Below are 13,999 nucleotides of genomic sequence, written 5' to 3'. Positions count from 1 at the left end.
CACACTCCACCAGCCTGGCAAGTGGCATTAGTGAGGCATTTTCCTGCAGGTCTAGGTTGAATGCTCTGGGCAGAGCAGCCTCTAGGTGGCATAGACTGTTTTGGGAACTCCTCACTTATGGAAAGCTCAGGACTGTGAAACAGCTGCCTGACTAAATTCTGTAATCTGCCTAGGCCCAGTGAGTCATGTGTTAGAAGACGTGAACCCAGACCATAAGTGGTAACCAGAATATTTTAATCAGCATAAAATAAAACTCCCAGCAGTAGTAAATATCACAATTTATTATATTTGAAAATAGGCGCCTACTAACACTGCTCCTTTGGCATTCTTGGGACACACGTTTTCTTTTTAAATGGAGGGGAAGGTGTGTGATTCTCTCTTGGCTTGCTGTTGGCCTGACTGTGTCCATGCCGGAATGTGCAGGGGTCTGAAAATTGTGGTCAGGATTCTGAAAATTGTGGTCAGGAGTCAACAAGATGTGACCATGCCCATTTCCATGCATTTGAGAACAGTGATCTTCTTTCCTTCCACAAATTCCTAGAATAGAAAACTGTAGATTCTTATGCCTTCTTTGATAATTATGTCATCAATAATCAGAGGGTGGTCCCAGTTATATTTTCATGCTATCATGGTGAAGTTCATTTTTGTGTTTCTGTTCATTTGGGTCTGTGTCTGCTTGGCATCCTCCATTATGACTCTCACTCATGTCCAGGGAATCCATGTCCCCCTCACAGATGTTGTATTTGGCATTCCTCATGCTGTTCACTTACACCGTGTTAGTGGAGATGCAACCCCAGCCCACCGTGCAAGAGTGGCTCGTTATCATTTACATCTTCACCAATGCCATTGAGAAAGTCAGGGAGGTGAGTAATCCCTTCTACCTTTGTCTTCTACATACCTCTGCTAGACGTGTTCTGCGCTTGGGTGATGAAAATGAAGAGGTCAAGTATTAGGGTGAGTCAGGCAACGATCTTGATTTGTATGCTACAGGAAAGGTAATTAGGGGGAAAATTTCTGATCTCAACCTTTTATTGTTGCCACATACTTTCTGTTGGTTGCTGCTCTTTGAAAGCAGTTATTTTAGAGGACATCTTAGTGCGTTTATCAGTTCTAGAGTGATGGTGTCTAGTTGTTTTTAGACCCTCCAACTATTTGATTTCCCAAAAGTGTTTTTTTTTATAAAGTTGATTTTTTTTATAACCTAACATTACTTGCATATTATTGCTTTCATGTCACAGAGTGGCACATAAATGGCTAAAGTTGTGCAATGTGTAAAGAATTCATTTATAGTTTTTGAAAGTTCCTACTAAACATTTTTGAATATTTAAGATAAAAATCCCTCTGGGGCAAGTAGTCCAAGAAACAAAACAAAGCAAACTTTTCATTTTTAGTTTGCAATGAGTCACTTAAAACAAAAGAAAAGGAATGAATATTCCTATCCAGTTACAACTGCAATCACATACCGTATGACTTAGGCTGTTTTAGATATCATTGTATATGTATCTCTCTCTACCTCTGTGCATTTACATACAATGATTTTGTCCTAGAGCTAATATGACCAACCTTGTATATATGTAGAAAACAATTTAGCAGAAAAATGTTTTCCGAATTCTACCATTTTTATTATGCTTCAGAGAAAATGGCTTTTTACTGTTTTACATTGCAGTTTGTCTGATATTCTGTTGCAGGGGTAATTTCTTATAATAGTGAATTCTAATATCATGTTCTGAGTAATTTGCTAACTACTCACTAGAGAGCAGTAGTGGGGCCAGATTACAGGATTCTTTGGTTTCTTTGCACTAGGCTATAAGTCATGAAATGGAATTGCAGCTATATTCCATTGCAGTATTGAGTTTTAAGCGTCTTGGTGTTTCCCTGTGTTAGTTTAGGATTAAGGAAAGCTAGAAAAACTTTTCTTTTTTAAAAAAAAATTCTGGTTCATTTTAAAATAGCTGGCCAGTACTAACAGTGAGATTAAACTACATTTATAGAATTGTTTAAATAATTCATTCCCCAAGGATAACTTACATCTCCAAAATCCCCTTATGATCTAAGGTTTGGCATGATTCAAAATACTCCTTAAAAGAACAGTTGATGCATTAAAGATCATATTGATCTTAGGTTATAACCCATTCTTTAAGTTTCCCTCTTTCTTTCATCTTTTAGATCTATATTTCAGAACCTGGGAAGTTTACTCAAAAGGTGAAGGTATGGATTAGTGAGTACTGGAATCTGATGGAAACTGTGGCTATTGGCCTGTTTTTGGTGGGTTTTGGCCTTCGGTGGGGTGACCCTCCTTTTTACACGGCGGGAAGACTAATATACTGCATCGACATCATATTCTGGTTCTCACGGCTCCTGGACTTCTTTGCTGTGAATCAACATGCTGGTCCCTATGTGACCATGATTGCAAAAATGGTGAGTACAGTCTGCTGTATAATATGGTGTTCTTTTAACAGTTCTACTTACTTTCATGGTTCACATACATTGGTTTAACTTTTGAAATTATTTAAAGAAGCACACACTTCATCCCCACTTTCCTTATAACCATAAACTCATATTTAACAAATGTCCTTGGATAGCATATTGGGTAGTTGATTCCAATACTCAGCTTACCCTTTTCGTTAGGGCCAGATGATGGGGGGTTGAATCATATTTGTCTCTGAGCACAGTAATTCCTGAGGGCTAGATTTATGTGAGGCTACCACCAATAATATTTTCTGCTGAAATATTGATTTGTCTTTTTATCTCTCCACCCCCAGCCAACTCTTAAATAGTGATTACTGTGGGCCACACATTGTTCTAAGTACTTTGTATGTATTAACTCATTTAATCTTCAAAACAACTTTATGACATAGGTACTATTATTATCCACATTTTACGTTCAAGGAAATGGAGTTCAGATGAATTTCCCAAAGGCATAAGTCGGGGAGCCAGGATTCAAATCTGGGCCACCTGGCTCTGTCTGCCATCTGAGCTCACTGTGCACTTGTATTAGCCCTGTCCAACTGGCTTTGCACAGGACCTAAGAAGGACAGTATCTCAAGATCATCTTTGCTTTTTCTTCTGGAATACTCACTGGCAGGGAAGGGGTAAGTTCTTGAGAAGGAAAGGTAGTGTTGAAACAAAGGAAGAAGATGGAAAAGGGAGAACCTCCAGGATTCCGAAGATAGATTTTTTTTATTTTATACTTTTCTCTTAGACCAGCAATATTTTCTCTGGTCTTGGTGACATTGGTATTAATTCAGTAGGTTATGCTGAGGTAATCACTGTATCTCAGTGACTTAGCACAAGTTTATTTCTCCCTGATACAAAGATTGATGTATGCTCATGGAGGCCGCCCTCTACCCAGTGACTCAGGGATCTCAAATCGTTCCATCTTGGGACATAGCTGTGTCAACATGTGGCTTCTGAGGTTTCCTATGACAGGGGATAAGAGGGATGGAGAAAATCTAACAGCTTTTTAACTGCTCTGGATGGGAAGTTACTCAAATCATTGTTACTCCACAGCCCATTGGCCAGGAATAGGTCAGGTGGCTCCTGCCTCATGGAAGGGAAGCTCATGGAATATTCACGGAGTATGTCTCTGCCACAGGGAACAAGTGGGTTGAACTGATGTACATTTAGTAATTGAAATGAATTATTTAAAAGAGCCTTTAGAAAATTACAGTACATGTGCTATATATACATGTGTGTATAGTACATGTGTGTACTGTGTGTGCTCCCTTGTTCATTATAACAATCAGGCTTACTTTGAATGCAAAGACTACATGTTTGGGAGTTAATGAACCACTGGATTTAACAAACATCATTTTATAGTCGTTTTTGCATCTTTAAAAAAAAGATTCTTCACTTCATTAGGATGTTCAGTATCTTGGAGTTCAGTACCTTGGAGCAGATTCTTGGCCTGATCAATTTCTCAGACTCTAACTCCTGAAGATAATCCTGGGAATAGGATCCATTTTACTAATTTGAATATCCCTATTTTTTTTTCTTTTCCTAACCTCTGATGAAAAGTTAGATATTAGCTAATCAAAAGCTATTCATATTTCATCACATCTTAAAAAAAGAAGCACAGATCCTCTACAGTTAGCACACTTAAATTACTCCATAGACTACATTGACCTGAAACATATACTGTGCAGAGAAAACAAGATGTTTTAGCCAAAGGAAATCCAGCTATTCATGGACTAGGCATTTTGGTCAATGACTAGACAGTCTTATTATTGGCAGGTATAATTATGATGGCTGCAGGTGTTTGACTTGTTTTAAATTTCAAATCTGTAGTAAACTTCTGGCTGTGCTGTGCTTTTTTGCAGACTGCAAACATGTTCTACATCGTGATCATCATGGCCATCGTCCTGCTGAGCTTTGGAGTGGCACGCAAGGCCATCCTTTCACCAAAGGAGCCTCCGTCCTGGAGCCTTGCTCGAGATATCGTGTTTGAGCCATACTGGATGATCTATGGAGAAGTCTATGCTTCAGAGATAGATGGTACGTAGGGGATTCCACCACCGTGTAGCAATTGAGCCTTTGTAGATACTCAGAGTAATAAAGAACCCTGGAAAACAACCACCTGAATCTTAAAAATGTCAAGGGTTTGTGGTATTCTGCTAAGTCAATATGCTAAATATTTGTCTAGAGTCATAGGACTATGATTCACCTTATCTCTCATTCTTTTAAATTCTTTATTTGTAGTTTGTTCAAGCCAGCCGTCCTGCCCTCCTGGTTCTTTTCTTACTCCATTCCTGCAAGCTGTCTACCTCTTCGTGCAATATATCATCATGGTGAACCTGTTGATTGCTTTTTTCAAGTAGGTTATTTTAATCAAATACAGTTATTTTGTATGAATCAAAAATGGGTGCAGGTATTTTGAAAGATTCACATGTAAGCTTTGTTGTTTTTTGTGTGTTTCATGTTTAATTACTATGGTTTTAAAATATGGGCATGGAACTACTGGCAGGAAGGCAGCAGAGTATGAGAAGAGAAAAAACAATAAATAGAGAGTGTAATAAAAGCAGACTGAAAGGAGATCATACACTGTAATTAAGCAATAATTTGGAATCATGGAGAGTAACAATTGATGAGGCTGAAAGTTGGTTAAAGGATCCTTGATAACTTTCCTTCATTGGCTCTCAGTATATCTCATTCTCTGTTTTCTTGTATATCACTTTTCACTTCTTCTCAGTCTTCTTTTCTGGATCATCATATTCTCTTCAACCTTTTAACATTGGAATGTACCTGGGCCCAGACCTTTTGTTTACACTTTGGTGATCTTGTTCAGTTTCCTGTATATATATACTGACAAATCCCAACTTATATCTTCAGCCTAGATCTCTTTCTTGAACTTCAGTCCTGTAGATCCAGCTCTCCTGTTCCATTACCAGTCAGATGTATAATGGGTTGGCCGAAAAGTTCATTTGGGTTTTCCCATAACGTCTTACGGATAAACCCGAATGAACTTTTTGGCCAACCCAATAGATGTCTGAACTTTCAAATGTCCAAATTCTTGATCTCCCCTCTTTCCCAACATACACTTATTCTGCTTATAGTCTTTCCCAAATCTATAAGGAAGACCACATGTTTCTGTCAAAGCTTCGTCTTTCCCATTGTTCGGACCAAAAACCTTGGCATTCTTAATGCGTCTCATATTTCTAGCTCTAGACTGTCAGGAATACCTGTTGACTCCATCTTCAAATAGATCATCAGTCCAACCGCCTCTCACCACCCCACTGCTACTACCACAAAGCCTCCTAATTTATTTCTCTGCTTCTGTCTTTGGCCCCTATATTCTGTTCTCAACACAGTAGCCCTAATGACACTTAACTTTTTAAAATTACTTAATTAATTAATCACTCTATTCCCTAATGACCTTTAAAACATATGTCAGATGATGTCACTCATCTGCTCCAAACCATTCAAGGTTCCCCATTTCCTTCTGGATAAAAGTCAAAGTTTCTACAATGACCTAGCTTCCCTGCTACTTCTCCAATCACCCATCACACTACTGTTCCCCGAATCCATGCCTCTCCAGCCACACTCAGTTTTTCAAACAACACAGGGGTGTTTGCAGTTGCTGTTTCCTCTGCCTGGAATGCTCTTCCCCCAGATATCAGTGTGGTCCATTCCCTCACCTCCTTCAAGCCTTTGCGCAAATGTCCCCTCTTTAATTAGCCCTAACCTAAGGATATTACTTAAAAGTGCAGCCGCCTTTCCATCGACCATCTCCTTGGCATGCCTGGTCCCCCTTACTCTTCTTTCTTTATACTACCCACTTATATGTACAAATATATTTTATAATTTATCTCTATATTGTGTTTTCCCCCCCATTTATCTCTTATATTGGAATATAAGCTCCACAGGAACAAGTTTGTTTTTTTGTTTTTTGTTTTTTGTTTTTTTTGCGGTACACAGGCCTCTCACTGTTGTGGCCTCTCCCGTTGCAGAGCACAGGCTCCGGACGTGCAGGCTCAGCGGCCATGGCTCACGGGCCTAGCCGCTCTGCGGCATGTGGGATCTTCCCAGACCGGGGCACGAACCCGTGTCCCCTGCATCGGCAGGCAGACTCTCTACCACTGCGCCACCAGGGAAGCCCTTTTGGGGTTTTTTTTTGGCCTTTATTGCCCATGAGTTTATCCCAGGCACTGAAAAGAGTGCCTGGCACATATTGGTTTAATGGATGAAAGAAATCAAGTGAAGTGATGGGAAGAAACTAGTATTTTCTGAATGCCTCTTTTATGCCAGGCACTGTACTAGGTATTTTATTCATTAATTATCTCACTGAAGAGAGATAGATAAGAAAAGGGAAATCAATGCATAGAAGTTAAGTAAAGAAAGTAGAGGAGATAAAGGCTGAAGTCAAGCAAAATAAAAACACACACAAAAAGGACTGTTGTTGCGTATATATGGGGAAAGCATACTTTTTTGCTTGTTACAAGATTATATGATAGCTATCATCTCCCTTTAGCCTCACCATTTTATGCACTTGTAACATTTGCTGGTGTTTTAATTACTGTAGCTATTTTTTTGACATTTCAAATAAGATTAAGAGTGGGTATGAGATTTTTGTTTCTCAAAAACGGCAGGTGTCAAAAGGGAGGCTGACAAATCCTCCCACAGGCCAGTCTTCTCACTGAGATGAATACACTGAGGACCACACAAGCTGAGCAACCCCTGATCAGACTACTTGTCCAAAGGCCCCTTTCCAGATTCTGTAATTACAAAGAACCTGAAATACACTGTGAAGATCGCCACCTGCTGGTGGGCAGGCTGTGATCACACTTGGAGTGGGAGTAACATGTAATTTTGGTGGCCCTCAAACTTGATTGTGCAGGAGAATTACCTGGAGGACTCACTGAGACACAGATCGCTAATTGGGTCGTTCTGGGATAGGGCCTAAGAATTTGCATTCCTGACCTGTTCTCAGGTGATGCAGTGCTGCTGGCTCAGTGACTGCACTTTGAGAACTACTGTTAAACTCAGTCAGTCGTCAATGTTTCCTTCATCTACATTATGAACTCTGAAACTTCACCCCTCCTCTTATCCTAAGCTGGCTTCCTCCAGGATAGTTTGGGTTCCTTCTCTTTATCATTAATGCAGTTTAGGGTTACCTGCATTTTTATTTGCCAAATGTGGCTGCCCTTCTCAAGTACTTCTCTGCCATCTTTCTCTAAAGAAAATAAATTACATATTAGCCTAAGCAAAATATTAAGATGGATATTCCATTGTGTCCTCCCCACCCATATCATGTTATAGACTTAAAGTTAAATAGTTAAGGGTGATACGTTGTTTGAGAATTTGTACCACTCACCACAATTTCTATTACAAGTTCTATAATATCAACATATTTACTGCAGTATCTGCATATTATAATATAATTAAAGGGAGAAAAATCCCAAGGTGGCCTACCAATAAGGAGTCACTTTTATTGTAAGGTTAATCTAAATAATTGATCTAGCTGCTGAATCGAAGCTCTGCTTATTGACTTATTTTAGGATGAATTGATTTTTCTTCCATCTCTTCTTCTTCATTAATATTCTTTCGTTTGAATGTTTTAACTAGGATTATTCTAGCACTTCTCACATTTGACATTAGGAGAATCTCTTCATAAGGTTGGTGATATAGAGGGACATTAAAGCTGTTTACCACGAATGATGAATTATGGACTGAAAAGACCTTCTTATGTGAGAAGAGATGGTGAATCAAGAATAATGTTACTTCCAGAGGACAGTTTCTGTTCATTGCATTTAAACTGTTGGCATTTTCTTCTCTCTGATTGTAATTTCTACCTTTTGCTTATTCTGATGAGTATATTTTAATGTAGAAGGTGATTAATGTATGTTGTTTGGTGGAAGAAGAATCGTAAATGCAATGGATATTATTTTTATTGGCTAACTACTGTCCATGTCAGGCGAACCAATCATAAAAGTTGGAAAATAAAGCAATAGTCTAACCGTTATGTTTCAGGATTCCATATTAAAACACTGTCCCTCTCTTACTACAACTTACAGTAACGTTTACATAGATCTGAAATCCATTTCAAATAACCTGTGGAAATACAATCGCTATCGCTACATCATGACCTACCACAAGAAGCCTTGGCTGCCCCCACCTTTTATCCTGCTGAGTCACATTGGTCTCCTCCTTCGCCGTCTTTGCCATCACCAAGCTCCAAATGACCAAGAAGAGGGTGATGTTGGATTAAGTAAGTTTTCATTGGTGGGACAGGAGGAAGAGAGTGCAAGAGTGGAGATCCAAGGTGAAGACACCTGGAACGTTGTCGATTAAATTCAGGGCACAGGATGGAAGGCTCTGGGAGTTAACTGACAAAAGAGTATCAGCTGAGCACCTGGGTCTAAGTAAATACATGGATCTCATTATGTGGTTGTAGTACCTTTCGCTAAAAGTAGCTGATACTTTGAAAGAAAGGAATAGGTAGGAACAGAATCTCTGCTTGGATGTGTAAAGGCTTTTTGTCACCTGGAAAACCCTATGTTTTTACTCTGTTTAGCTGGGAAGACGTCAGAATAACTCCTAGAGAGTAGTCAGAGTGACCCATACTTATTTCCCTGTTGTTGAAGATGGACTCCAAATCGAAAGGATACAGAAGGTCTTGTGGACTAAGGGAAATAGATAAACCAGACTTTGCTTAATTTATTCACCAGAATCATGGCTCTCTGGTTCTCTAATCTACTGAATATGGAGGTGATTCTTTATAGATGTTTCATATTTTCAAGAACTTCAACTCAGGATGCAGAAATGTGGATTCTCTCTCTCTCTTTTTTTTTTTTGCAAAGCTTAACTCGACATATTTTGAGATTTTCCTAGTTCATTTTACTTATCCATATATAGCATGATATGACTGTCATACTAATTGTCATAAGAGAACATTCCTTCTTGTGGTTCAGAGATCTTTCGTAGCTCCTCTAGGCCCACTGGTACTAGGCCCATTTCTAGATAACTCCTAGATATAGAGGAAATGGATAGCATAAATTTATAATCCTTTATCTCAATCCCTAAATTCAAAATACATTTGAAAATGGAAAGTCTTTTTCTTCATAAGTTAGAGAAAGACTCATTTGGACAGAAGAGGCTAATGGGACTAATGTAAGCCATTTATCCTCTTTATCCCTTGTAGTATGGATATTCATTGATTTTTGCTGCAGAAATGATGTGTTTGATTTCAGGGTATTGCCCTAGCTACAACTAGGGATTTTACTTCATTCTGGTATAAAACTCGAGGAAATATTCTGATGGACAGAGGTACATTCACCCTGAACTCTGAGAAATTCTTAAATTTTTGTGAGATTGTCTTTGATTCTCTGTATTGAGGATCAAGACGTTTGCACATGGGGCAGCAGTGCCACCTGGTGGACAGTCACAAGAACGTGCCACATACTGCAAGCTGCACCTATCATTGGAACTGCTCTGTGGGTTGTTTGCTCTCAGGAATCCACAGAAGGCTCAAATCATACAATTCTAAAGTTCCTTACTCATACAAGATTCTTTAATGCAAACACACATTTAGAGTTGAGTGGGGATGGGGATTTTTTTGGTGTCTGAAAGATGCTTCCAAGCCATAAAAATCAGAAAACATTGTACCTTTGAGTTGTGAACACCTTTTATGGCTGAGTATTTTCTTTTAAATGAATATTTTCTTTTAAAATGAATATTTTTGTCTCATTTTATTGGAAAATTACAGAACATTTGCCTTTCTAATAAATTCTGGAGAACTTTAATGGTTCTTTTTTTTTTTCCTAATTTAGGTGAAATGATTGAAGGAAGAGGATATTCCAATTTTACCCTTTTTGCAACAACATTTTTATATTTAACAAGTATTAGAAACTTGCTCAAAAGATAATGCATTTTTCTGCTAGGTCAGAGTAAGAGTCAAGGTGGAAGACCAAATGTGATTGCTCAGTTTGATGTAGAATTGTATTAGTTTCATAACATCATGAAATGACGTGTCTTTTAATGAATTAATTGTAATTGTCAAGGAAGAAGTATAGCCTTGATAGGCCTTTGACTGGTCATAATGTCTCTTTCTTCAATAGAAGAACTTAGTATATAGAAACTCAGTGTATATATAAACTCAGTGCAACAAGGTAAAACTTTCTTTTACCTACTGGATTAATTTCAACAGACTTTGACTTCTTCTAACCTTGATTTTAACCTGTAGGTTACTTATTGTCATTTTGACTGATAAACCAGTTGGTGGGGGAACTTTCATATGCATATAAATGTGGTGAATTTTTATGTGTAAAAGTATTCTAATTTAAGAAAATATTGAAGATAAAGTGTTCCATGAGTCACATTCAAATTCCCACATCTGTTTATAGAACAAAAAGGAAAGACCCAGCCTTGTGTTTCCAGTTATTTCTACCATAGTGCTTCCCAATTAATATTAGGAATACAGTGTGACAGGGCAGCAAACTATTATCATGCGAGCTATGGTTTTATCCATTTTTAACACCAATGGAAGAAAAGTCACTCAGACACTGTTTCAGCTTCCTATGGAGGATGAATAATGATTCTTTTTATGCACTATACTTATTTCCATAGGACTCTACCTGAGTAAGGATGATCTGAAAAAACTTCACAGTTTTGAAGAACAGTGTGTGGAAAAATACTTCCATGAGAAGATGGAAGGTCTGAATTGTAGTTGTGAGGAACGAATCCGGGTGACGTCAGAAAGGTAAAAGTTATATATGTATTTTCACCTTCTAAACTGCTACCTAAACCTCATTCTACTAGAATGTCTGAAAAAAGTAGAAAGGTCTACTTTTAAAACCCAGAGGTTTGGGCTGCCCTGGTGGCGCAGTGGTTGGGAGTCCGCCTGCCGATATAGGGGACATGGGTTCGTGCCCCGGTCTGGAGGATCCCACATGCCGCGGAGCGGCTGGGCCCGTGAGCCATGGCCGCTGGGCCTGCGCGTCCGGAGCCTGTGTGCTCCGCAACGGGAGAGGCCACAACAGTAAGAGGCCCACGTACCGCAAAAAAAAAAAAAAAAAACCCAGAGGTTTTGATTTTCTAAAATTTCCTCTAGTATCGTATAATATTCATGCAATCAGTGCACATTTATTGAGCATCTACTGTGTTCCAGACAGTCTTCTAAGTTAGTGGAGATAAACGGTGAATAAGAGAGCAGGGTCCCTTCCTTCATAGCATTCACATTCTAGTGCGTGCATGTGGAGGGGTGGGGGTGGAGTGAAGGACAAAAAAGATACATGTAATTTAATGTCAGACAGTAAAAGAACAATCAAGGGGAAAAAAAGTAGTATAAGGGAATAGAGATGGATCGTGGTGAAGGGTCTGCTGGAGTTGGGGGTTGGGTTGGACCGCTTTGGGAGCCTGGTGCAGGAAGGTGGCTCTGAGGGAGCTGAGGAGGAGAGACTTGAGGGAGGTGGGATGGAGCAGCAAACGTAGATGCAGGTGAGTCCAGGAGCAGCAGGGTGCTGGTTGCACTGGGTACCATGGAGTCATAGTCTCGGGGTGCCTGACTAGCACTTGTGCAGTGGAGTTGAGGGCAGATTCACTGAAGCATGTGGAGAGTGATTAGAAGTAGAGACAGTGATTAGAGGCAGATTTTCTAAGAAGTTTTCTCTGAAGGGAGGTAAAGAGGGGTATGGGGACATGGTGCAGTTCTTTTGTTATGTTTCATGTGGAGATAATAAAAGTAATATATTTGTTACTGGAAAAGATCTACCAGCAAGGGAGAAACTGCAGGAGCCAGAGGGAGGAGGTGATTTGCTGAGTGAAGTCCTCAGGACGGGCAGTTAACAGTGGGGGCCAGGAGAGAATATGGAGAGTGCTCCAGAGGATGCAGCCAGGCTGCGGGAACACGGTTCTCACGGCAGTCATCAGCTGAGGGTGTCTGTGGGTGTGTGTGATTTGGGGGTGCCATTCAGAGGCTTGAGGAAAGAGGAGGCGTGTTGGAGAAAGTGGACAAACGTAGAAGCTCGTAGGTCAAAGCTGCTGTACATGTGCCACTAATCGCGGCTACACAGCACTGGATCAAAATATGGACTGCATGTGATTGTATGCATTTAAAAAATTTAGAAATAATTGACATATAACATTATATTAGTTTCAAGTACACAACATAATGATTCGATATTTGTATATTGTGAAATGATCACCACAGTGAGTCTCATTAACGACCATCACCATACAATTTTTTTCTTGTGATGAAGTGTTCAAGGTCTACTCTCTTAGCAACGTTCGAATGTACAATACAGTATTATTAACTAAGTCCCCGTGATTATATGCATTTTTTAAAACGCAGCATTGCTTTCTTAATTGGAAGCAAATTGGCAGAAGTTAAATGTGTTCTCTTACTTTTGAATACACACGGACCTGACTATAAAATGTTATACCTAATTATGCATATATATTTTCTGATGTCCAAATAGATAGATAGTGAATCCTTAAATACGGCTTTATTTGAGATTGAATCACATTAAGAACTTTCTAAATGGTCACCTTGGGCATATGACTTATTTCTGAACTTTAAAAGTTAATACCATATTTATGTAAATACATTTTAGGTAGCTGATTGAATTTCAGATCAAATTTTAATATTGAGGAAAAAATTGAGTATCAAATAACAATTTGTGAACCCACAACATTCTGTTTTACTTAAATAATATCTTTAGGCCAAAACTCTGTGAGCTTCCTTCTTTCCCTTTCCCCTTTCCACATGTTCTGCCTCCTTTGTAGCTATGCTCATTGAGTCCTGCGGGCCAGCTTGGTTCTGCTTTGTATGAAACACGTACCCAGATAGGAGTTTACAGAGCCGGCATGAAGTCCTGCTTCTAGCTCTGTGTACTTGGGCAAGTTTACTCTGGGCCTTGTTTTCTTCTCTGTAAAATGGACACAAAAATAGACCTACCTTTTAGAGTTGTTGTGAGGATTCTATGGGATAATATAGATGAACTGTGTGGCAGTGTGCTAATGGATAGTAAGGGAGCAGTGAAAGTTATCTATTATTATATAAAATTAGGCTCCAATTTTGTGAGTATAGTTTCTTCTAAAATACATATACCCTTCCAAACCTTAAGAAAAGGGATGTAAATAGATAAGATGGGTCAAAGATAGGCACCTCGGCCCCCCAGTATTATGCACTGGAACAAGGTCATGGAGAGCCCTTCACTTTACACTATAAACTAAGGAAAAATTTTAGGTGGTCAAACAGATTTACCTTCTAGGTTGTTAGCATATGGATTTGAGGAGTCAGAATTGGAACTAGGGAGACCACTCGAGAGATTGATACAGGAGACAGATGACGCCCAAGGACTAGCCAAATTGGTAGTAGCATTGAAAGAAGGTATTGTAGTCCATTTGGTCTGCTGTAACAAAATACCATAGACTGAGTGGCTTATAAGCAGCAGAAAGTTACTGCTCACAGTTCTGGAGGCTGGAAGACTGAGATTAGGGTGCAGGGATGGTCAGGTGAAGGCCCTCTTTGGGATACAAACTTCTCATTGTGTCCTTACATGGT

General features: G+C 39.3%; 1 protein-coding gene across 1 annotated transcript in view; it reads left to right on the top strand.

Moving 5' to 3' along the window:
• Window positions 1-13,999, top strand: part of TRPM6 (transient receptor potential cation channel subfamily M member 6) — a 139,678-nt gene that overhangs the window by 84,169 nt on the left and 41,510 nt on the right. The window contains 6 exon segments of the mRNA XM_081236652.1: window positions 735-863; window positions 2,167-2,418; window positions 4,320-4,494; window positions 4,699-4,813; window positions 8,511-8,704; window positions 11,062-11,194. Coding sequence (XP_081092778.1) covers window positions 735-863; window positions 2,167-2,418; window positions 4,320-4,494; window positions 4,699-4,813; window positions 8,511-8,704; window positions 11,062-11,194 — 998 coding nt within the window.

This window comes from Mesoplodon bidens (assembly GCF_964165515.1).
Source record: "Mesoplodon bidens genome assembly, chromosome: 6".
In the NCBI taxonomy this organism is placed as follows: Eukaryota; Metazoa; Chordata; class Mammalia; order Artiodactyla; family Ziphiidae; genus Mesoplodon; species Mesoplodon bidens.
The sequence above is the reverse complement of the archived record's forward strand: the minus strand, read 5'-3'. Positions and strand labels throughout refer to the sequence as shown.